Source organism: Cinclus cinclus, chromosome 3 (genome assembly GCF_963662255.1).
Source record: "Cinclus cinclus chromosome 3, bCinCin1.1, whole genome shotgun sequence".
In the NCBI taxonomy this organism is placed as follows: Eukaryota; Metazoa; Chordata; class Aves; order Passeriformes; family Cinclidae; genus Cinclus; species Cinclus cinclus.
Genome location: NC_085048.1, coordinates 93,751,555 through 93,774,506, shown reverse-complemented (window position 1 = coordinate 93,774,506; position 22,952 = coordinate 93,751,555). Strand labels below are relative to the sequence as shown.

At 37.5% G+C, this 22,952-nt stretch overlaps 1 protein-coding gene across 3 annotated transcripts in view; it reads left to right on the top strand.

Moving 5' to 3' along the window:
• The window catches only part of RAB3GAP2 (RAB3 GTPase activating non-catalytic protein subunit 2), a 44,844-nt gene that overhangs the window by 2,934 nt on the left and 18,958 nt on the right, over nt 1-22,952 (top strand). For 2 of the 3 annotated variants that reach the window (XR_009933087.1, XM_062490441.1), the window contains exons 2-16: nt 5,884-5,951; nt 11,344-11,467; nt 12,994-13,075; nt 14,990-15,037; nt 15,156-15,231; nt 15,375-15,476; nt 16,466-16,565; nt 18,160-18,258; nt 19,071-19,219; nt 20,157-20,236; nt 20,345-20,434; nt 20,908-21,047; nt 21,671-21,887; nt 22,187-22,330; nt 22,588-22,670. Coding sequence is in view for 2 of the 3 variants with exons in the window: in XM_062490441.1 (XP_062346425.1) it covers nt 5,884-5,951; nt 11,344-11,467; nt 12,994-13,075; nt 14,990-15,037; nt 15,156-15,231; nt 15,375-15,476; nt 16,466-16,565; nt 18,160-18,258; nt 19,071-19,219; nt 20,157-20,236; nt 20,345-20,434; nt 20,908-21,047; nt 21,671-21,887; nt 22,187-22,330; nt 22,588-22,670 (1,602 nt within the window). In the remaining variant the exon portion in view is untranslated. The remainder of the gene's footprint in view (nt 1-5,883; nt 5,952-11,343; nt 11,468-12,993; nt 13,076-14,989; nt 15,038-15,155; nt 15,232-15,374; nt 15,477-16,465; nt 16,566-18,159; nt 18,259-19,070; nt 19,220-20,156; nt 20,237-20,344; nt 20,435-20,907; nt 21,048-21,670; nt 21,888-22,186; nt 22,331-22,587; nt 22,671-22,952) is intronic. The other variant, XM_062490442.1, reaches the window with a different exon arrangement.

Genomic DNA, 22,952 nt, shown 5'->3' with positions numbered 1-22,952 from the left:
TTAAAATAATGTATTTCATTTTGATAAAAGTTAATCTATGTTGTCAATTTCAAATTTAAATTGAAAAGGTTTAGCAAAGTGTTGCATATATTAAAAATACAGGTGTAGGTAAATAAAGAAAAAAATATGGATTTTTATTCCAAGGGGATTTGATTTTTTTTCCCCTTTCTTTGTACAGGTATAAACATTTAAACACTTTCAGCAGGAGAAGAAGATAAAGGAAAGGAACCTATCAACTACACTTAATTTTTTCCTGCAGCCCAACAGGTTGTCTTGTTTGTGCAAAGGATACACTTGTCTGGTACACTGGGGAGGAAAAGAAATCTGTCCTCCTCCTCTGAGCCTTGTGTGAAGTCATTTCTGCAGGTGCCTGTTTCCTGCTTGCTCAGAAAACACTGGAAGGAAGGGTTCATGTGCTTCATGCTTGTGTTAGGCAATCATCTGTTAAAATTGCTACTGATGCCATGCTGGAATAATTTAAGAAATAGACTGCTTGAGCTGACCATTGATCTGCCATGAAGCAAAATGTAGCTGTGTTTTATTGTCCATATTGGAATAGAATAAGAGGTGTTGGGTTGGATCTTGGCTTATCTTGGTGTTAAGTAAATAAATCTGGTGTTGCAGAGTGAGCTGGTTAAAGATGCTTTATATGGAGTTGCTATATCTTTATTCTTTAGGAAAGAAAAGATAAGAGTGTTTTTCCATATTTTAAGGAGGAGGACTTAAGCATGAGAATTTAAGAGTCTTGGGAAAAGTAATGCTGCTAATGAGGCACAAATCCTCTGCGGAGCCTGAGCCTGGTGGTGTCTAAGTGGCTGTGAAAACTGCTGTTCTAACTGTGCAAATACTGGGAATAGGAAGTGTTTGCATCACATTTAATTTGACATCTTGCTGTGTTGAAGAGGTTTTGGGCTGCTGTTGGCTGGATCAGGAAACAGCTGTAACATTTAACTCTCTTATAAAGCTGTCTAAAATAAAGGCATGCATAAAAAGGAAAAAAGGAAAAACTCCATCTTATTTTCAATATGTAATAAAGCTTTGCAGGCATGACAGAATTTTAGCATTCAGAAATTAATTAATGGATGTTTGCCTGAACAAAGCAGAAAGGAGAGCAAGACAGATTGCATTTCCTATAACTTTTATAAATTGAATACCTTAACTGCAATTTATTTAGAGCAATGTGTGTCTCTGTTCTTCTAGTACACTCACAGCTTGAACTGTGTTTTGAAACATTTTATAGGCTTGATGACAGCAATTCAGTGGCATAGCCAGGTAGGACTGCTGTTAGATAAACTGTGGGGGTGTTAAGGTGAAACAAAAAATTCAGTACTTTCTTGATGTGCAGATACTTCTAGTTCGCTGGTGTGTTTATCTCCTGTTACCTGAATGCAATTGATAAGGGAAAAAGCCAACAAACCCAAACTTGACCTTGAGAGTTCGCAAGCAATGATATGTCCATTTATGATAGCTAGTTTGTTCTTATTCAGGGGAAGAAAAAATTGATCCCTTGATCTGAGGGCTTCCTCAGAGCTATGACGTATCACTTTTCTGCTTTTTTTTGTAGTAGAAGTGATGGATTAGGTCTGTCAGAGAAACTCCTTTCCAAAATCCTGCCTTGTTACATTGACCACAGCCTGAAAAGTGCTCTTCAGCTTAGTTCCTCTAAGCAACATCTTTGGACTTGTACATTTTGCTTTATCTGGATCAGCTGATTTAGTTCAGAAATGCAGAAGACCAGGCTTTTTATTTCAGAGTTGCCAACAAGATTACAAAGAAAAAAAAAAACATTACAAAATGAAATTCTAGATTGCATTTAGCATTAGGGTTGTTAACTGCTTCTGTATCAATCATATTGAATCAGTTATATTTCTATTGAATACTCTACTGACAAGCTCTTTTTCATTGCCTCTTTAATCAGATCCTCCCTTTCCAGATTGTAGTTTTTACATGTAATATTCCTTTCTTTCAGTTTTTCCTGTAAAGTGTCATTAAAATAGGTGCTCTTCATGAATTGGGTTGCATCTGTAGCTGTTAATACATCTCAGATGTGGGGAAGAGTAAATGACATGCTCTCAGCATTTGTGACAGAAGGCTCTCTGAGTACTTAATCCAGATTATCTTCTCACCTGAGTTTGTTGCTGCTTTAACATCTCCTTTACAGCATAGCCATCATTCATTCTTGCTCTAACTTAAAGCATCGCTTGCATTTGAGAAGTGTGGAATATTATGTTTTGTATGTAATCTGTTTGTTTCCTATTGGCTTTGGTTTTTCCCCCTCTGGTATTTAAAATTTTGGTTTTGGGGTTAAGTTATAACTGTAAAATGTGGAACTTTGCACTATTACTTAAAAAAAAATCTATGTAGTTCCTGGATTATTTTTAATTTAGTAATTTTTTGCTTTGTCCATAGCAATTGTGACCTCCTAAAGAAGGAAAAAAAATTCCAAGTGGTTATTTTTGTGTTTAGGAGACTAATTTAGTTGGGCTTTTGGGTTTGTTTTTTTTCCCCACTGAAGGATGCCTGTAGTGAGAAGAGAGAACAAATATAAAACTAGTCTCAAGAGAGGCTTCCTAGTAATGTTGGCAAAGTAGCTCTATGTATTTGTCAGTCCTCACATTGGAGGAGCTTTGGGAATAAGTGCCCTATGATTCCTGAATAGCAGGAAGATTCTAAGCAATTTCTGAAATTCCTTGGCCTGAAGAGAAAAGAAACTGCTTCTATTTCTTTCATAATTGTGCAATCCAGTGGTATCAGAATTGCAGTAAACATTCATGGAAGGAAAATCTGCAACTCTCACACTTAAGCAATCATTTCTTGCGCTATTACCTAGTAATGTTTTATATTCATAAAGCATGGATGGGACTTCATTGCATGTGTCCAAGCACATCCTCCAATAATCTGGAATGTAAATATGAGAGCAGGAAGGAAAGGCTTCAGCTGCCTGCCCAGGTCATGGTGCTACTGTCGAAGGAAGAGCACTGGGCAGTTCTCTGTGCTCAGATGTCTATTCTGTAGTTTGGGAAGTGAGTGAAAACATCCTTCCTCTTGAATTGGACCTGTTAAATGCCAGTTAGACATCAGTGTGTTCTTGGTCTGTTGCCATTTTTTCTCTCTCCTCTGTTCTTGTCTTTTAAACAAAACATGCTTATGGGTAGAAATTGTTCTTGTGAGTATTATGTTTAAGTGATAAATGTGCTTAAATTTTCTTATGCATTAACACCAGTGTTGCACATGTGCAGCATTTAAACCAGCTCTAAAGTTTCAAATGTGCTGATGCTGTATGCTTCAAATTAAAGAATTAAGTGGTTCATGTAAATACAGTAGATGAACTTTTGTTTTGCAGTCTCCATAGTAAAGCAAAATCTGGAATATTGCTGCTGCTTTATCCAAGTAAGAACTATTTGTAAGACATCTGCTACTAGTCAGAGATGGAGTTGAATAAAAATAGAGATTTGTCCAGGAAAGTTTGATTTTTTTTTTAGAGATTTTTTTTTTCCTGAAGAGGGATTGGAAAAAATGATTTTGTTGCAACTGTTTAGGGCTTGCTTATATGTTGGTTGCTAGATAATGTGTTGCATTCCACAGTTGCTATTTCTGATCTGTAATGTTACTAAAGGAAATGGTGGGAGATTTCTTAAAATCTTCGTTGTAACAGAATTTGGACTCTGTGGACTTGGACTCTCACTTGACCAACCTTATCAAGTGCTGGTGGGTGGGAAAGGCTCTGAAAGCTGGCAGCCTCCATGGAATACTTTATAAATCTTTGGCACAGGTGAATAATTGGTGCTTTGAGTTACTTTATGACAGTGTCCCCCCTGTCCATTGCTGCAGGGATTGTTGTCTGTTTAATGCCTTGCTTCACTATTCATTGCATAGGTAAAACAGCTAAATAATATGAATTATGTGAATAAGAAAACAATTTTAATTTACTTTCTTCTTACAAAAAGAAACAGTGTGTGGAAGAAAGGCAAGGTGGATGCAGGCCTTGATAAATATATATGATGGCACATCCTGGGATGATCTATCCAATGTGAAGGATGGATATGAAGGAGCAGGCTTGTAGTGATTGTAAACTGGAGGAGCTACTGGCTTTGCAGAGCAGGCCACAGCTCCAAAAGATTTCTGCAATTTCGTCAGCAGAATGGTGACTCACCATTACATCATTTTCCTGTCTTTTTTCATTTATCTAGTATCATCCCAGCATGATGAAAACTACCATGAAATGTGGCTATTCACAGAGGCAGCGAGAATCCTCACAGCTGCAGTTTTATGTTGTGGGTGTTCAGTCTCAGAACTGAAGTGATTGAGGTTTCTTGGGTGGGTTGGTCTGCTCTGTGCTGCAGGGAAGGCATTGGCCCCAGATGTGTTTCTTAGATAGGGTTCTGTTTCTCTCTGGATCATGGTACATGGACAGATTTCTTTCCTCAGTGAATTTTATAAGAAGGAGATTTTTTTTTTATCTTTTGAGATAATAAAATGCAAATGGAAGTAGAGTTTTATTAGCTATCTTAATCTAAATATTGAAGTTAGCTACTGTTTTCTCCTTGTGGTTACTATATTCAACAGTATTTGCTGTAATTTTCCTTTATATGTTTGTGCACTGCAAAAATTCTCAACCTCAAATGCAAGACGAGACTGTGACCCTTGGAAGCTTGTTGCTTATATAGTGGTGTCTGAAATAACTGTGCAGTCATATCTGCATTGATGATGATGCAGTAAAACTGGTTGACCTGCCAATTTTGCAGATGGTACAGACTTCTCCATTTTACAGAGGTAAAATAGAGTGGGCATTTTGTCTTCTGCATTCTCTTAAAATACCTTCTCGACAGCAATGTTGGAGAAGTTTATGTCTTAAATGAAAATATTTTTTCAAAGGTTTTTGTCTTCATTAGCCATACAGAAGATTTAAAATCTAACCAAACAGAGAGATTACAGATTTCTGTTTTGTTGTCCAGCCTTTCCTTGCTTGATGGTAACAGAACTACAAGTTTTTTGACCAAATAAAGTTGTTCTTGATACAAACCTTCTTGTCTGTACTGTTTGATCATCCAAAATGGCAGAATCTTGCTTGCTTAAAACTAAATTTAAACTCATTTGAGACATTATGTTTAAAGTTCTTCTGTAGGTCAAATTTGCCATGACAGCAGTTAATGGAAAAATTTGAAAGAAATCCTCTTATTGATGTTACTGCTTCAGATTTCACTCTAGTGTGTGCTTGGATGGAAGTCAGTCCTTGGCTTTTCTATTGAACTACAATGATGTTTATTGATTTATTCAGGATCCCAGAGGTGATAGTGTCTGAGAATTATACATCTGCTACTACTAAATGCCTGTGGCTTTTCAGTTAATATCAAGTTCTGTATTTTTAGGTGGAAAAAGGCCTTCCGCATTCACTCTTACAACTAAAGAAGTAGCCTGTCTTTATGAATCTTTTTCTCAGGTGTTTGAGGTATTTTGTGAGCTTGTGGTTACTCTGAGGTTTCTGAATGATATAATTGAAAGTGATCAGTGTCTCATTAATTTTCCTCCTTGTTGTCTTGCAAAGATGTGAAGGTCCTTGTGCTCATTTTCTCCTCAGAGGCTAAACCTTCAGCTTTTGCTTTGCTGGTGGGTTCTACATTATTCTGGGCTCAGATGTTTTATGATCAGATGAATTTCTGTGTACCATTGTTCCATTTTTGTATATAGGGAACATCTTCTGTTAATACTCTTTCATAGTGCCAGAAATGGTAGTCAGTAAAATACAGGAAAATAAGAAAGTTCTTTCAGTAGAGCTCCTTTAGTATCTGTCATAAAAAAGTTGTAATGCATTAGTGAGGAAAGGAAAATGATCATTTTGTTGCCTATGCTGTACTCCTGTGACAAGTCTTCTTTCACTTAAAGCAGGCAAATCAACAAGCTGGGAAGATGGTGGCTGGGGAGCCTGGGATGAAGCAGAATTGCAAGAACCTGTAAGTTCATATGCATATATACATATATATATATAGGTAACTTCCCTATTATAGAAGTTTTTTTCCACTAGTTGGTGTGTGTGGTGTTTTGTTTTTTTCCTCCTGTATAACTGTCACCTGGGCAAGAAAGGTACTGACCTGTGTTTTAAATATGCCTGCTTGTTTGTCCCTTGGTCCTGTAGTTTTTTCTAAATATAACTTGGATGTTACCTATTGTGATAATTGCTCATATTCTTGTGTTCTGTAGGTCTTTTCTCACCAAAGTATGCACACATCTTCCTGTGCTGCTGCACTTGGGGGCATCCTTTTTGTCCTGTAGCTAGTCAGAAACGGTAGGGCATGGCAGTGAAGTTATAATTATCATGAATAAAGATAAATTAAAGAATCCTAAATCATGAATTACTGGCATAGGCATCTTCCTAAGGATCACTAGTGCTGCTTTTATGTTGTGATGTGTGGGTGGTGTTACAGGAGGGTTTAAACTACCTTTGTGGGATGGAACAGCACAGTTCCTCTTTAAAGAAGGAAGAACATTCCTCTGTAGAACTCACTCAAGTGAGAGTAGCCGGGCTGGTCTCTTAAATGTAAGGTTGAGCCTTCCAGCTGCCAGCTGACCTAGTGAGATGTCAAAATCCTTTGCACTGAATGAATCATCTCAACAGAATTACTCGATTAATTCCCTCTAAGAACTCTGAGGAATCCAGACCTCACCTTGCTCACAAACCCCTTATCTGCAGTCTTCTTCTCTGCATGTAGGAAGGATGGCCAGGTTGTTGGACAGCGTCCTTGTGACTGTTCAGCAGAGAAACAGATTTTTCAGCTGAGGTGACAGGCGAATTGAAATGAGCATGGTGTCTCCCAGGGATGAATCACTGACACTGTCAGGAATGATGGGGGATAAAACCATCTAAATAGGGTGGGTACTCAGCTCTACTATAATTGTCATGGAATGAGTGTGTTTCTCAGGCCACATCTTTGTTAGATGTGGTGCAATGTTAATAACCTCCTGAATGAGTAGAACAAATGCTTGGTTTTCTACTTGTGTTGTAATTTGATAGAGCTAGCAGGCATTTCTAAATTGAAATGGTTCAGTTTTTGACTCTTTTCTTTAAAATGTCACACTTTTCTGCCGGGTGGTTCACATCCTTCTTGCATCCTCTACTTGCATGTTTTCCTCTAAAGTTACCAGTGACTCCAGGCCAAACTTCACAAAGGATTTGCTGTCATACACAGCAAAGAGGTTGTCCTGTGTAGGAGCATATAAATACAGGAGTCAGTTTGTCTGAACACATAGCAAAATGAGTGTGTGAGTCTAGCACAGAGGTGAGAATTACTAGAAGAATATAACAGTCCATTCCCTTGTTAAAACTTTTACCTCTTAATTTACATTATTGATGGTAAAAAATTCATTGTTTCCTGGAATTACTTGTATAGACAAGTATCTATTTCATGGAACATAACAATTTCTAAGAAGGCATTAAAAATGAAAAAAAGTTCTGTTTTTTTATAAGCTGTCCTTTTATGGATCTGATTAATTATTTTGTGAGAATGATGACTTTTCTAAAATGCAGTTTTTAATCGTTCAGTTTTTTACCTTTTAAGTTTCTTTTGACAACTTCAGTGCTTTTCCTGTGTGGTGGTTTGTAAAAATTTCCTGCCCAGATCTGGGCAGCTTCCTTTGGACCTGACAAGGATCAATCAGTGTCTGTTTTTTAATATTGACACATTGTTACACCAATGAGAAAGTTTATGCATCTTTGTGAAACACACATGTAAAGACAAAAAAACCCAGGAAAGCTTTCTTTTCCTTCTGGCCTCTCAGAAGGTAACACTTGGCCAGGCTGGGCAGGGGCATGCAGGGCTCGGGAAGCCCCCGGAACCCCTTTTTCAACTACGGCCCTGAAATAAAGGAGAAGGGGAGGCCCCTTTCTGGAAATGGGTTAGTTGTACCCCCTAATTAGTGGCTTGTGTTTGTTTTCTTCTGTCTTTACTCGGAGTCAGGATTAAAAACATGAAGGAGACAAGTTTGTCGTGTTCAGGCTTGGTTGTTGATTAAATCATATCTACAGTACAGAGAGTTTTGCAACACTTCTAGCTACTAGCCAAAAGGGAGCAAAATGGAGAGTGAATTTAGCTAGTTACAAGGTTTTTTAAAGCTAAACAGTCTAATAAAGAACTAATGCCTATATTATTTATACTTTTGACCCTATAACCGAACACCTGTGACCTGCACTGCAGCACTAACTGTTCAGCCAGAAACTATTATGTGAAAGCATGAAGAAGGAGGAAGAAGGCAGAAGACAACACCTAAAAACCTCTATTTTGTCCCATACTTACTATTATATTCTAAAAATCCCAAATTCCAAGTCCTTCACTATGTTAAATTGCACACTTCTATTTTAACTACACACCTGTGACTAACTCCATCACTTAAATTTGGAAGCCTTCTTCAAGGCCTTAAGTCAAAAGCAGTGTTCTCCTGGAGATCAGTGTGAGAAAGCACAGAAAGTTCAAAACTCCCAGGTGTCTGGGTTGCATCCTGTTGCTAAGATCCTAGCCCCCCACTGTGGCCAGGGAGCCCCTGGCTCAGCAGAACCCTGCCCTGCCTCCAGCCTGGAGAGCCTCTGGGGCAGCCTGGGGCATGCAAGGCTGGGCCCCGTTCTGGCAAGGCCCTCTCCCATTCCCCCTTCGCCTGCCGGGGAGGAGGGAAGACCACCAGCCTGCAGCTGGAATTGAATGCAGCAAAAGCCAGAAAGCAGCCATGGAGCCAGAAAACCCACCACAGCTTTCTGGTTTTACAATGCTAGCTCAGCCCCAGCACAGTCTTGGAAGACTCCTATCCTAAATAGCTCCAGCCCACCACCTGGAAGAGATCACTGGACCATCCGCTGCCCAGGCAAGATATTAACTCTTTCACTACCGAGAATGAGACTTGCAGACGCTTTGTTTTTTCTCCTGAGTGCAAAAAGAGGACCAAGATGAAGACATGCACAGAAACAGCATAAAAACACCAAGGTCAGACAAAGGGAAGAGTCAGGTCCCAGATGAGGGAAGGAGGAGAGTCATGGACTGAAATTTCTCTTTTTTTAAGCTACGGAGAAGAGACTCTTATTTCCAAGTAACACATATATGTATGTTATGGGGTGGATTAGTGTTTTAACTGTAGAGATGAGCAGAGGCATTGGTGTTAGAGTAAGCAGATGTTAAAATGGCTGCGATCCCATAATAGATGAAAATCTCTGCTGCCCACCAGGGAAGAAGGACCTCTATTTTCAAAGATGAAGAGAGCCTTTGTTTGAATTGTTATAATCCTTAAAGTGCGCCCCATAAGTTGATATGGTCCTCAGTTGTTGTTGTGGGAAAAGTTAGTTGAAGAAGGGATTTTTGCATAGTGATCAGATTTCCATTCTCCTGGGTGGCTGATCTCTGTGACATCCAAGCCATGAGAAAGATGTTTCTTATGGAGAAATCACCATAGATTGAAGAGAGAAGTCTCCTCTCCCAAGTGAATTAGTGAAAGATGATTTTAGAGATGGTAAACTGACTGAATTGTTTCTGTATGTGGTTGGTGTGAAAGAAGAGAAGTTGTGGGGGAGAGGATGAAGTGTTCTTAAAGTTTTATTCTAATTCTTATTATTTTTCTTTGTAGTTCCTAGTAATAAAAGTTTTCTTTGAACCCTTTAAAGTCGGATCCTGATTTGCCTTCCTCCTAATTATATCTCATAGGAGGAAATTAGTAAATAATTCTAGTGGGTGCACTGGCAATTTGGCCAATGTGGAACCTACAGCATAAATTAGTGCATTGGCCAGGAAATTTCTAATTGGCAAACCAAGACCACTACATCCTGTTTTAATCCTTAGCTTATTTTTGTAACTAATATGAGATTATCGTGTTTTATGTCTTTGTATTTCAAGTTCTTTGTTCATGCTTACAGATAATTTTAAATTTTCTCTCTAAAATACTGTTGGAATTCCTTTTAATCTTCTGACAAACCTTTAATTTCTGTTTCTTTTTCTGAAGATCATGACAGTTAAAGAAAAGCCTTATACTAATTTTAGCTTTTGCTTGTTTTTGCACATGACACATTTATCTCTCTCATAAGGAGTTAAAATTGTCATGAGTATCTCAGATTACTTCATTACCTTTTCGTAAAGTCTTGAAAAATGCCAGTAAATAGGGGAAAAATTGTTGCTAAAGAATTGGGCATCCATCAACAGACAAAAATCACATGAAAATAAGTTCTCTCACACAAATTAGGGAGATGGTGTGAACAGCAGTATTTGACAATGTTTGTAGTGTGCTAATATAGACTTTATCATGGATGCACAGCATATTTCTATGTACACAGGGAACATTTTTATGGTCCAGGCTTATGCAAGGAAATTAATACAATGAATAGCTGATAAAGAGCATGATATGCAGTTTGGTGATTATTTTTCTGCTGGGAGTAAATGGGCAGATTTTCAGGTGGATGCAACTTTATTGTAACAGAAGAAATATAATTAATCAGAAAATGATCACACTGAAGTTGTTGGATTTTTTATTTGTGCATAGCTCTTTGAAATATTAGAGGATGGAGTAATATTTTGGAGAGCTAAGAGGAGGTAGGGTTGGGTATGGAAGTGGAAGTATGTGGAGTCTGTGGACAAGGGAAGGTGTGTTGCTATGACTGGATAAGAGGATGTATCTAACTAACCAGGAGTATCAACTCTGAGACTTTGCAGCAGTTCAGGCCAAGGCTGTTACTTCTGGACTTTGAGTTATGATTATCAGGAGCTACTTTGTGCCGCAAGAAATATTTAGCTTGTTGCCCCAAGGAAAAAAGATGTAATTTTTTTTCTCTTATACATGAGGATGTTATATAAATTTTTACTTACCCATCTTTATACCCTTAAAACTTGGCACCATTTGGTTTGGAATTGTTTCATTGTGAAGTTATTTTGTGGAAAGGCACCTGGTACCTGTTGTCATGTGAATACCTGCTTTGTTACCTTCTTTATATGTGCATATATTTGCTTAATGCTGGTCAATGTATGAGCTTCATTTTGAGTATGGATTATAATGAGAATAACTAATAAGATTCTCTCTACTCTCTAATCAATGACAAAAAAACCAAAAATCTCATTCTCCTAGAGTCTCTTTAAAAGGAGATGATTTTGAGTAGAGCTAGTGATGAGTTCTTTGTTTTCTGTTTTGTAAATACACACAGTAGTGCATGGCTGATGCATTTCTCAGGGCTTTTCATACAAGTTGGAGCTGAAGTGATGTGGTCAGTAATAAAAAGTCTGTTCAGCACTGCTGTGGAGGGCAAGCCAGATTGCTCTCATCAGTCTTGCAAGTTCTGCTGTGTCTAAAAATTGTTCCATACATTGACTAAAGCTTTACCTGTAGGAAGAAGAGGAATCTAATTCCAAGAACCAGCGAAATTACTGGCTTCAGGACTGTGTGTTGTCCTTGTCACCAACCAATGACCTGATGGTAATAGCTAATGAACAGAAAGCAGTCTTTTTAGTGCGTAAGTATCCTTTTCACTTAGTCTTTATGCCCGGACCTTCATAGTAACCAAAACAAGATTTGTTTGCCCCACTCCCTGTTTATCCCCCAAGTCATACCTTCGAGAATTTTGAAGTGTTTTGTAGTACACATCATGCATTTTCAAGGTGCTGCTTGTCAAGTAAGTTGCTTTGTCTTTACTTCTCAGCTGTGTTTTGACCTGTGGAAACTATTTTGTCACATAAAATGCATATGTGTTGTAACTACGTGGTTGTTTTAAAATACGCAGAGATATTGACATTAATTTTTCTCAGTAAGAAAATTAAAAGTTTTGTATTTGTTTTAGCTATTAAGAAATGCTTGACTTTAGTTTTCCCTTAAAAAATTACCTGAGCTAGTATCACTCTGGGAAAGGAGCATTAATGTGATTTTTTTCTTGAAATTCCACCTTTGATAGAAAATACTTGAGTAATGGGTGAATGCCACCTTAAACAATGGGTGGCTTTGTATTTTACTCTAGGGCTCTGGGAACTTTTAAAGGTATCACTAGTAATATATGAACACTGATCAGCCAGCTGCTGTTTATAGATGTGCTGTTGTTTGGGGTTCTGGTCTTTTGATGGCTGCAGTGGGTGACATGTGAGGAAGATGAGGGGAAGCATCCTGATACAGGGACTGTTGTAGCATTTTAACACAAAAAATCAGAGTGTTGAAACCCAGATTAGTGTAATTGGGCAGATTGTATTGAGTTGTAGTACAGCTTTGTCATTCCTTGCAAAGCTGCATATCCCAAACCTGCTGTAGACCAGTTGCTAATTTGTCATCAAAACTGGAAAAACAGCAGTGCTTCTCATGAAATTCCTATTAGATCAAGCAGAAAGAAGTGATTTAAATCACTCACTGGAGAACTGCCTCTGATGAACTGCACAGTGACAACTGTCCCACGCTGGTCAGAAGTGTCCCTGTACCTCAGGCTTTAGGTGTCAGACAAAAGGCATACAACACTAACTTAGTTTTGGTAATCCATTAACACCTGGAAGATGATTCAACAATCAAATGCCAGCTGTAACAGCACCCTGTGAATAACAAAGTATGGTGTCTTCTAACCTTGAATTATGATGCAATGATAAAAGATTGTCAGATGTAATGTGGGGTACTTACATTTTTATTGGCTTGGTTAAAATTAAAATTTTCTGTTCATTATAGCTCATGTTCAGTGATGTCCCCGGAAGTTTTTCCTTGCTTAGTGCTTCTTTCCTAAGGATCCCTGTTTCCTGAATTGAACTTTTAAAAATTTGATGGATTACTGCATACATATTTTTGAACAAAACTAGGTATTTCAAAATTTTAGTGTCTTGTTCTGTGTCGATTTCCTTTAGAAAAGTCACTAAGAATATATTTTTATTTTTATGATCTTCGAGGTTTGTAATTGGCAGTTAATCTAAGTGTGGTAGGATGTATTGTACCAAAGAGAAAAATTAGAAATAGAACTACATTAATGAGATGCAAAACACGTTTTATAGATGGTGTCTTTATTCTTCATGGCAGCTAAATGGAAGCACAGTGACAAGGGAAAGGAGGAGATGCAATATGCTGTTGGCTGGAGTGGCTCTCTGAATGTTGAAGAAGGGTAGGTGTTAAAATGCAGCTGTGATTAAGATGTTATTTTCATATTTTGCAATTAGTAACCTGCTTTTTACTTGTACTCTTTTTCCTTTTATCTGAGTGCATTTGTAGTTTTATGTATATTAGTGTTGGAAACAAATAGAGTTAACATGGGTAATGAGAAATAGTATCTGCAAAGCTCACTCCTGTGCCTTGTGTGGTGTCACAGAACAAGTTCATACAAATTAAAAGAATTATTCTCTGTAAATCAGTGTATTTGTGTGTAATTTAGACATGCTTTTTGTAAGTTCTTGTTCTAGAAGGGAAAAAAATAAGTACTCTTTTGAAAAATCTTTTATAGTAGAGATGAAATTTTCTTAGGGAATATTGCATTTGGAAATGCATGAAGTTGTTCTAGAAATACTTCTCTTCATTTTCAGTACCTCTTTCAAACAAGCATAGAGTCATCTCTCTGATAAAAATATGGTTTGGGGTTCTAAGTCACTTAGGGACTTGGAAAATTTGCTTTGGTCATACATTTGGTATTTATACAATATTTTTGCTTCATCTGTCTTCAAATAACCAGACAGATGCTTTTTTGAATCTCCCATATGGAATATGATTTTGCACTTTGCTGTCACATTTGCAGCCTTGAGTTGCTGTCTGCCTTTGAACATTTGCCTTCAACCTTCTTTTTGCCACAGGAGGTGTTGATTTCATCAGCTACTCTCCTATCTGTAAAAAGCATAATCCTTTTATAAAACTGCTGTTGCCATACATTTGAAATTACCCTGACATCTTTTGTTAAAAAAAAAAAAAGAGAAATTCTGTTTGAGGGTTTTTTCTTACTACTGTTACAGCCCTGAGGGATGCTATCCTATGAAACAGGTTGCTCTGTTTAGATTGGGGCACTTAGATTCAATATATTTTGATTTATTATTCTGTAGAGGTGTTAATATGTTAATTATTGTCAGATTGTCAGAAGACTTGACTTTTTTGGTTGTATTTTGTTGGGTTTTTTTCCCCCAAAGTTGCCTTCAACTGAGAATGTTCTATGGTGGCTAAGTTTTGCTATTGGAATATGAGATGTCACTGAAATATTTAATGTTGCTTTGAGGATGTAATGACATTGCAACTCATCTCAACCTTGCATTTAGAAAGCTTCCCTTCTCCAGTTGTTTACCCTGCTTATTTAGTCACACTTTGGGAAATGGAAGTGACCTGAAATGTAAATAATGAACAGTACTGCTGGCATTTATGCTTTAAGTGCTGTTTGGGATGTCATCTTGAATTCTATGCTGTCTCATAAACCTTTGTACTGCTTCTGTTTCCCCAGACATTGTAAAACTTTGTATCATGGTAACAGTTAAATAACTTCTGATTTGAGATATTAAGGCCTGCTCATCTGCTTGCCTTCTGCAACACCTTGCCTGTCATTGAGCATGCTCAGTTATTGCATTAACTGGAAACACCACATTCAAATGCTCTCAAATTATAAGGCACTAAAAGGCAGTAGATATAGAATCTACCTAATTGCATATGTCTAAAATTTATTTCGATATGTATGGTTCAGTTGGCTCTTTAAAAAAAAATTGGTTGTTCATGGCATATCATTATAGATCAGAAGAAATAATTTACCTTTAGGCACATTAAATTTAACTTGAATTTGCTGAACAGTACTGACAGAATAATCAGTCTGTGATTTATGAAAGACAGCATTAACAAGGTACAAAAAGTCTGTTTGGGCACTCTTGAGCTTGTAATCGAAAATGTCTTTAAAACGAAAGGACTTTTTTTGATTCTCACTGTGAATTTGATATATGGTGTGTTGCATTAATCAATTATTAAAACTTTCAAAGTGGTGGCATGGCAAGATCTCTTGCATGGAGTAAAATTTCACAACCAGGGAAAACCACTAATTTTGTGTTTCTGTTTCTAGTGAATGTGTGAGTAGTGTACTATGTATTCCACTGGCAAGTCAGAAGAGGTAAGGATGTATACCACTCATATCCTGAAGCATCACTAATGTCCTTACATGACACTTTTCTGTGTCTCTGGCTTAGAATGGGATTTGTTGTTAACTTGAGTGTATCTGTGTGGAACAGGAGCTCCACAGGCCGCCCTGACTGGACGTGCATCGTGGTTGGCTTCACCTCTGGCTACGTTCGGTTCTACACTGAGGTGCGTTTCTCAGTGGGGCAGGACAAGGGAGCTCTTGGCATAAACATCTGCTGTTTTAAACTTTGTTCCCTGCAGATTTTGCTTTTTGCTTTCCCTAAGAAAAGGGACAGAAATGTACATGCTTCTTATCCTTTCTCTTCTAGAGTGGAGTACTGCTTCTTGCCCAGCTTTTGAATGAAGATCCTGTCCTACAGCTAAAGTGCAGAACCTATGAAATTCCCAGGCATCCTGGTGTCACAGAACAGGTTTTGTCCTCTGTGTCCTTTACCAGTTTTTGATGGAATGGATTGATTCCTTAGAACGAGAGACCCTTGATTTCTTGTTCTAGATGTATTCATGCTTGTATAGTTTGAGGATTCAGAATGTCTTTTGAAACTATATATATTTTTCTATTTTTCTCTATTTGCCAAGGAATACTTAATTAATTTTCTGTTTATTCATTTATATGCAAAAAAACATAATGCATTGATGAAGGGAGAAAATGTAACTTGATAGGTGCCAAGAGCTATTCATACTCATTCAGAATTTACCTTAATTATTTCACAGAGAAGGTAGCTGTAAATTAAAAGAATATTTATAAGACTAGGAACCTGCATGTCATTATGAGTATTTCCTGCAGAGAAGGCTCTGCAGAACTCAGACTATTTAGTAAGGAAGGCTGTTTTCCTTGCTTTTGGCTGAGTTGGCAAGCTTTATGCAAAAAACGAACAAAAGCATAGAAATTTCCAAATTTTCTTTGTACAAATACTCATGTGATTTAGTATGACATTTTTGGGATCAGTTTTGAAATACAGAAGCATTAAGGAATTTTGAGTCTTGAATTTGTATCACCAGATGAGCATTTATGTGCTCAAGTGGTAATTCAGGCAGGCATTAATCCAGTTTCAGAATTTGACTTCCAAAAACTGAGATACTTACATTCTAGATGAACCTGTTTTTTCTGTCTTCTTCAAAGGCTCCTGTAACTTGTGTATTTTCTTCCCAAGACATATTAATCAAATAAATAAGTTATTAAAAGAAGATAAAAATATAAAACTGGCTGAAATAATTTTTGGGACAGTTTAATACTGAATTTCTGTAGTTTTGCCTTAGTCTGTTGCCTCTGTCTTGTTCAATATTAACTCTCTGGATGTAATCCTCATCTTAGTGTAGCTAATAGTATAAAAAGCCAGAAAATAAGCTGTTCTAACAGTAGCAGTGATCTATTTTTTGTCTCCTCCTCATTTTTCTCCAGAATGAGGAACTGAGTATCTTGTACCCAGCAGCAATTGTGACAATTGATGGCTTCAGCCTCTTCCAGTCCCTTCGTGCATGTCGCAATCAGGTAGCAAGAGGTATGTGTAAGGGGAAGTGTTTGTTTTTTCAAACTGTTAATATTTTTATGACGTTAATGTTTATTTTTTAGGAAATTTACTTAGAATAAATATAAAATTAAGCTGGAATTTAGATCTTCCTTGCTTGTTCATTGATATATTGACACCTACTGCATTCAGGGATGTTTCTTCCTTCACAGAAAATATTCTCAGAGCCCAAGTTGTCCAAGCAGTATTGACTGTCTTCTACATGCTCACCATAATACTGTATGCTGGTTTTGGCTGGGATAGAGTTAATTTTTTTTTCCTAGTCTGGTATGGGGCTGTGTTTCAGATTTGTGATTAAAACAGCACTGGTAGCATGCTGATGTTTTAGCTGCTGTGCAGCAGCGCTTACTCGGTGTCGAGGCTTTTTTTGTTTTTCACACTGCTGTAACAGTGAGCAGGCTGGAAGTTCCCAGAAATTGGGAGGGACACAGCTGGGACAGCTGACGCCACTGACCAAAGAGCTATCCTCTGCCATATGATGATACTCCTGGAAATAAAAGCTGGGAAGAGAAAAGGATGGAGGGGGAAATCTGCAGAGTTATGGCATTTGACTTCCCAAATAACTGTTACATGTGATAAAGCCCTGTATTCCTGGAAGTAGCTAAATACCTGCCTGCTGATGTGAAGTAGTGAAAAACATTCATTGTTTTGCTTTGTTTGCATGCTGTCTTTATCTCAGCCCACAGGTGTTCTCGCTTTTGCTCTTCTGACTTCCCCTTCCCACCAGGAGTGGGTGAGCTGCTGTGTGGTGATCAGCTGCCCACTGATATTAAAGCCCCTGCATACTGCTAAGGTGCTTTTTAGCATGTCACTGTCAGTGGAATGTTCTTCTTCCCAATAAAGATTTTATAGGAAGTGATAATGCTGTGATGATGGCAGTGGTGGTCATTACTCTTTGTGTATTTTCATACCTTGGTTGGTTGTGCGGTCTTTGATCCTGTTCCTTTAGTGCAGTGCCTGTTCATACTCTTAATTTGGAAACAATGTCAGTTTCCAGGAGGTAGGGGAGAATTATGTGACAGTACTGTGTGATAGATGGCACAAGGATGGTGTTGAGAAGGACTCAAAGCTTGTTGCAATATCTGCATCTGGAGTGCTGTATCTTCCTTCATTCTTGATCTATATTTGGGGCAATAGATATTTTGAAAGTGTCACTCACTGGTTTGGTCTTACCACTGTTCTTACCTCCCACTCTTACATATCTAGTACTTGGGTGAAGAAGTTTCCACTTAAACATGCCCAAACCACAGAAATCAATTGTAGTAGCTTTTTAAAATTATACAGAATATTACACCATAATGGGTAATGAATACACTATCTGCAAGTACAAAATGTATTTGTGATGGAATATCATGTTCAGTTCTGTTAATTTTAAGAAATGTTTTAATTTGATGATGGTAAATATTTTAAAAGGCCATTTTAACAGATGTTTCAATTCATGTTAACTTAAAACTAGGTTATTTTGTGGCTTCTGATTGCATTAGGTGTTTTTTTTTTTCCCTCTCTGTTATGCTATTCCTTTGTCTTTTACTCAGAATTTTTTTTGTGCTTTATTGACTTCTGTCAGCTGCAGCATCTGGCAATGAGAATGTTCAGCCTCCACCATTAGCTTATAAGAAATGGGGTTTGCAAGATGTGGATACGATTGTTGACCATGCTAGTATTGGTAAGCATTTCTGTTTAATTTTAAGTATTTTTAAAAATTAAGTTAATGTTTTTGTGCAATTACATTCTGATTGAGAGCACTTCATGATACTGGTTGGATAGGAATACATGGTGAGAAAAGGTTATTATAGTGAATGATCTCATTAACCACTATCAATAATATATCTTACTTTCTTTTTTAGTCTGATTGAGTCTTCCCTCTTACAGCTGTAACTGTCTTGTTCTTTGTTGCTTGGTAAGAAACTGCTGAGAGAGACCAGATCAGATGCAGTTATTTTCATTTCTGTCAGGTGAAAGAGCTGTCTGGCAGAGAGGTTAACACTGGTGTGGGTCTTTCCCGAATCTAGCACATAAGGAAAATTAAATTTGAGATGGTTCCTCTCCAGAAAGGACAAATTGGCTCATAGGTTCTCAAAGACTTTTACTCTTCAGGAATTGGCAGAAGCCTTGGCTCTTGTCAGGGAGGTATATCTGAGGGACAGTAAGGTTAGTTTGCCTTCCACCCTTTCTACAAAAGCAGTTAAGAGGTCAGAAGGCTGTTATAAAGGCAGGTAAAGTGAGTTTGGTACATGTATTTTTGCTGCTGAGCTCTGCTGAAGTTTTTTTCTTCTGAACAAGCCAGATGTGCTTTATAATTAACACAAGTCCATTAGGTTATTTCTGCCATGTTGTTTGGCATTTCTGTGGTTAAAGCTGTTCGTCTTCCCTCTAAATGCTGGCTGGTCAGTCAAGAAGGCAGGAATATCTTTATGCTTTTAAAGCAATTGCATTCCTCTATTCTGTGTAAGACATTCACTTTAATGTTTTTGTTAGGCATCATGACACTGTGTCCTTTTGATCAAATGAAGACTGCCTCCAATATAGGAGGATATAATGCAGCTATAAAAAACAGTCCACCTGCCATGTCCCAGTATGTTACTGTTGGAGCCAATCCTTTCACTGGGTTCTTTTTTGCCCTGGAGGTATGTACTACAAAGCTGACTTGCTGAAATTTTGAATAATTAATCTTTTTTTTTTTTCCTGTATGAATATTTCTGAAGTATTCCTATGTTCTTTTTATGTTCACATTTCCTCTTCTTGATCTTCTGGAACTGGAATGATTTGGAGTGGATGTGATAGTAATGTCTAACATGGGTCCCTGCTAATGGGAAATTTTATTTTCTATCTTAAATTTAATGCCATAAGTAATTTTTTCAAATTTGTTAATTTATTGCCAACTAATGTTTTTGAAAACTTATGTTAGTATTGTGTAAACGTGCATCTTATGACTTTTTGGTTCTTTGGCCTTTGATTGTGTACACATGACCTGAGTATATTGTAGTGATTTCTTGTAGGAGAAAACTGCAATTTATACTTAACTGTAGCATCTTTCCATCATCTTGTGTTGTGTGGGAGGAAAAAGATGTCAGTGTAGATGTGGCTGTACATTCAGACCCTACATGTATGCTGTCCTTACCAGGACTGAAAGTTAACTGAACACGCTAGAATTGGAATTTTGGCTTTTGTATTTGCTTTCCAATAGGTTTGTGAAAAAACTGCTTATGTTGATTATTTGCAAGGATGCCAAAGTCATACACCAGCCAACTCTCTGTGATAGATCATACACAGGGTTTTTTTAACTTCTGTTGCAGACAAACATACTGAGCTACCAGTGATTTGCAGGAGGATTTTGAAATGGTAATGAGATGTCAGAATGGCTTTTCTGGGGCAATGAATTAAAATTTTGCAGTCTTAAAGCTACACTTTCTGAGCTGAAAACTATTCTGCAGTTGAGTTCAGTGTAAGAACTATTTTTTGACTTTCTAAAGGCTTTGTTCCTTCATTTGAGGGTGGTTCACAGCTTATTCTTATAAGAAAGTTATTTCTTAACTTTCTAAACACTTTATTCCTTTATTTCAGGGTAGCTCACAGCCACTGTTGTCGCATGTTGCCTTAGCAGTTGCAAGCAAACTGACTTCAGCATTATTTAATGCTGCCAGGTAATAAAATTAAAAAAAAAAAAATTTTCTTTTAATAGTAGCTGCATAATATTCTGGCTATTTTTTAGGACCATTAGTGTAATTGTTGTTATGTTCTTCTGTTGCAAGTGGCTGGCTTGGTTGGAAGAGTAAACATGAGGAAGAACCTGTCCAAAAACAGAAACCAAAAGTGGAACCTGCAACCCCATTGGCAGTGAGGTAAGTTGTTTTTCCACTGTCAGTTGTTTTGAACATCTTGTATTTTTAATTATTTAAATAATTTTGAAAGGTGTATAATTGATGAACATGTGACTTAAAGCAGTAGTGGTAGTTTGCAAGTAATTAGTTTTAAGCTTTGTTTCATTTCAGTTTATCATTCTGGAGAATTAATTATTCATCTTTCCCTTCCTGTGTGTGGGTTTATTGTTACTGAACAGTCGTTGCCTGACAGTGCATGACAAGGCAATCACTTATCCTACTTTCTGAACTTTGCTTTTTCTGTAGGACTTAGGCAGAGCTATGATATATCTTGGTAGACAGAACAAGAACTTTTTTCATTATCTGCTCTTAATTTTACCCATACCTTCTATTACCTTAAAAAAAGAAATCTTAATCCTTAGGAAAAAAAAATCTTAACTATTTCAGAAGAAAAGGATGCATCTAGTAACTTTGCTTCATTATTCTTTTTTTAGGTTTGGACTTCCCGACTCCCGGCGCCACGGTGAAAGGATTTGTCTTTCTCCATGTAACACTTTGGCTGCAGTAACAGATGAATTTGGAAGGGTTATTTTGCTGGATGTTACAAGAGGACTCGCAGTTCGCATGTGGAAAGGTATGGTAGTGATACTAGTAGAGCAAATAATATTCTAAACATTGGGGGTTTCCAGACTTAGAATTCCAAGAATTTTAGTATATTGCTTCATTACAAACCAAAGTCAGGTGTAAAATAAAGTCCATAAGGATATTGTTTAAATCCCTGGAATACTTTTATGGCCTGGTCTGTTTGGTTTGCATTTGTTTTGGAGGAGCTTTAGCTATATTCTCCAAGGTTCTTTCTCTTGATAAGCTCTAGTACCATCTTTAGTTCTGCAGAGAAGATAAACTTTGAAAAATCAGTGAGAAGACACACAACTTGTTAGATTTTTATTTTATCATGATGGCTGCACAACAAGGGACTCCTCAATTTCTTGCATTGGTGTAATGTCCAGAGTACTGACCTGATGAGTTTCAGGGATTTTTATATATCTTCTTAAGCAAAATTTTTTCCTCCCCAGAGCATTGCCAAAGGCTGTGTTTGGCCACTCTCTGGTGGGCCTTGTTCCAAGTCAATGGACCAGAGTTCTTTACAGGAGCCAGGAGTTGCACAATTTGAAACAAAGCTCAAGATTACATCTTGATGTGCTAATCCTTTATTAATTTCTGCACACTAATGACCTTCTGTCTTGGATTACAAAGGGTACCGTGATGCAGAAGTTGGTTGGATACAGACTGTGGAGGACCTTCAGGAGAGGGAAACTGAGAAGATGGATTCTTCCCCGTTTGGAAATGCACAGGGTCCAAGCAGGGTAGCTCAGTTCCTTGTGATCTATGCTCCAAGAAGAGGCATTCTGGAAGTGTGGAGCACGCAACAAGGACCTCGGGTTGGAGCCTTCAATGTGGGGAAATACTGCAGGTAAGAAACAGATAGCAGGTAGGCATGGTGGCTGTGCTGCTGCAGTGAAGTGATGTATAGCTATGCCAGGAGTAAAAGTGCTAGTGGTGCTGACAAGCACTTCCTGTGCTGCCCAGTATTTCCACTGAATACAGCTTGTTATTCTGGAGGTGGGGACTTTGTTATATTTCATCACTCTACAGTCTTCTGATAAAGGTGTTTAGCAGTTCTTGAACCTTAGATTCATAAAACTTGTTGCCTCTTTATTTTGTTTGCGGACAGGGAAGGTTGCTAATTTTGGCCATTTTTTAAAATTTCAGATTGTTGTATCCTGGTTATAAAATAATGGGTCTAAATAATGTGACCAGTCAGGGATGGCAGCCCCAGACTTACCAGATCTGCCTTGTTGATCCAGTCTCTGGAAGTGTAAAAACTGTCCATGTACCTTTCCATTTATCACTGAGGTAAGGACTTTTTATGCTCTATGTAAGTAAATTAATTTCCTTGTTGTTTTTGGAAACAGCTGGGGACAGCAATTCTGGTGTTCCTTTTCAACCTGAATAGTACTCGGTAATAGTCTCATTGGTTTGTATGGATTAGCATGATTTTCATTACTGGGATATTACCTTAAAGTAGCATAAATAATTTTTAAAGTACAGTTTTATTGAATCATTACTTTTAGTTCTCTTCACTCCTACAATTAAAAATTCTTTTCCTTCAGCGATAAAAAGAGTGAACGAGCAAAGGATATGCATCTAGTGAAGAAGTTAAATGCTTTGCTCAAAGCTAAAACCTCAGATCCAGGTAGGTTCTCTTGTATAATTTTGTAAGATTGTGTTATCAAGAAGTTCTTGGATTATCTGCATTGTAAGTGTGCAACCACAAGTATGATTGTGGTGCATTCTGACAGCTTTATGTGCTATGAGCTATGATCTTTAAGTAGCTCGGGGTTTCTCTTAGTTTGTTTCATTTTCCTCAAGCTTATTTTGGCAGCTTCTGCAACAGTGTCTTCATCTTTGTCATGAGCTGATAAGCACCTTAACTGTGCTGCAGGTTGACTTGCTCTTCAGAAGGCATTTGAGGAAT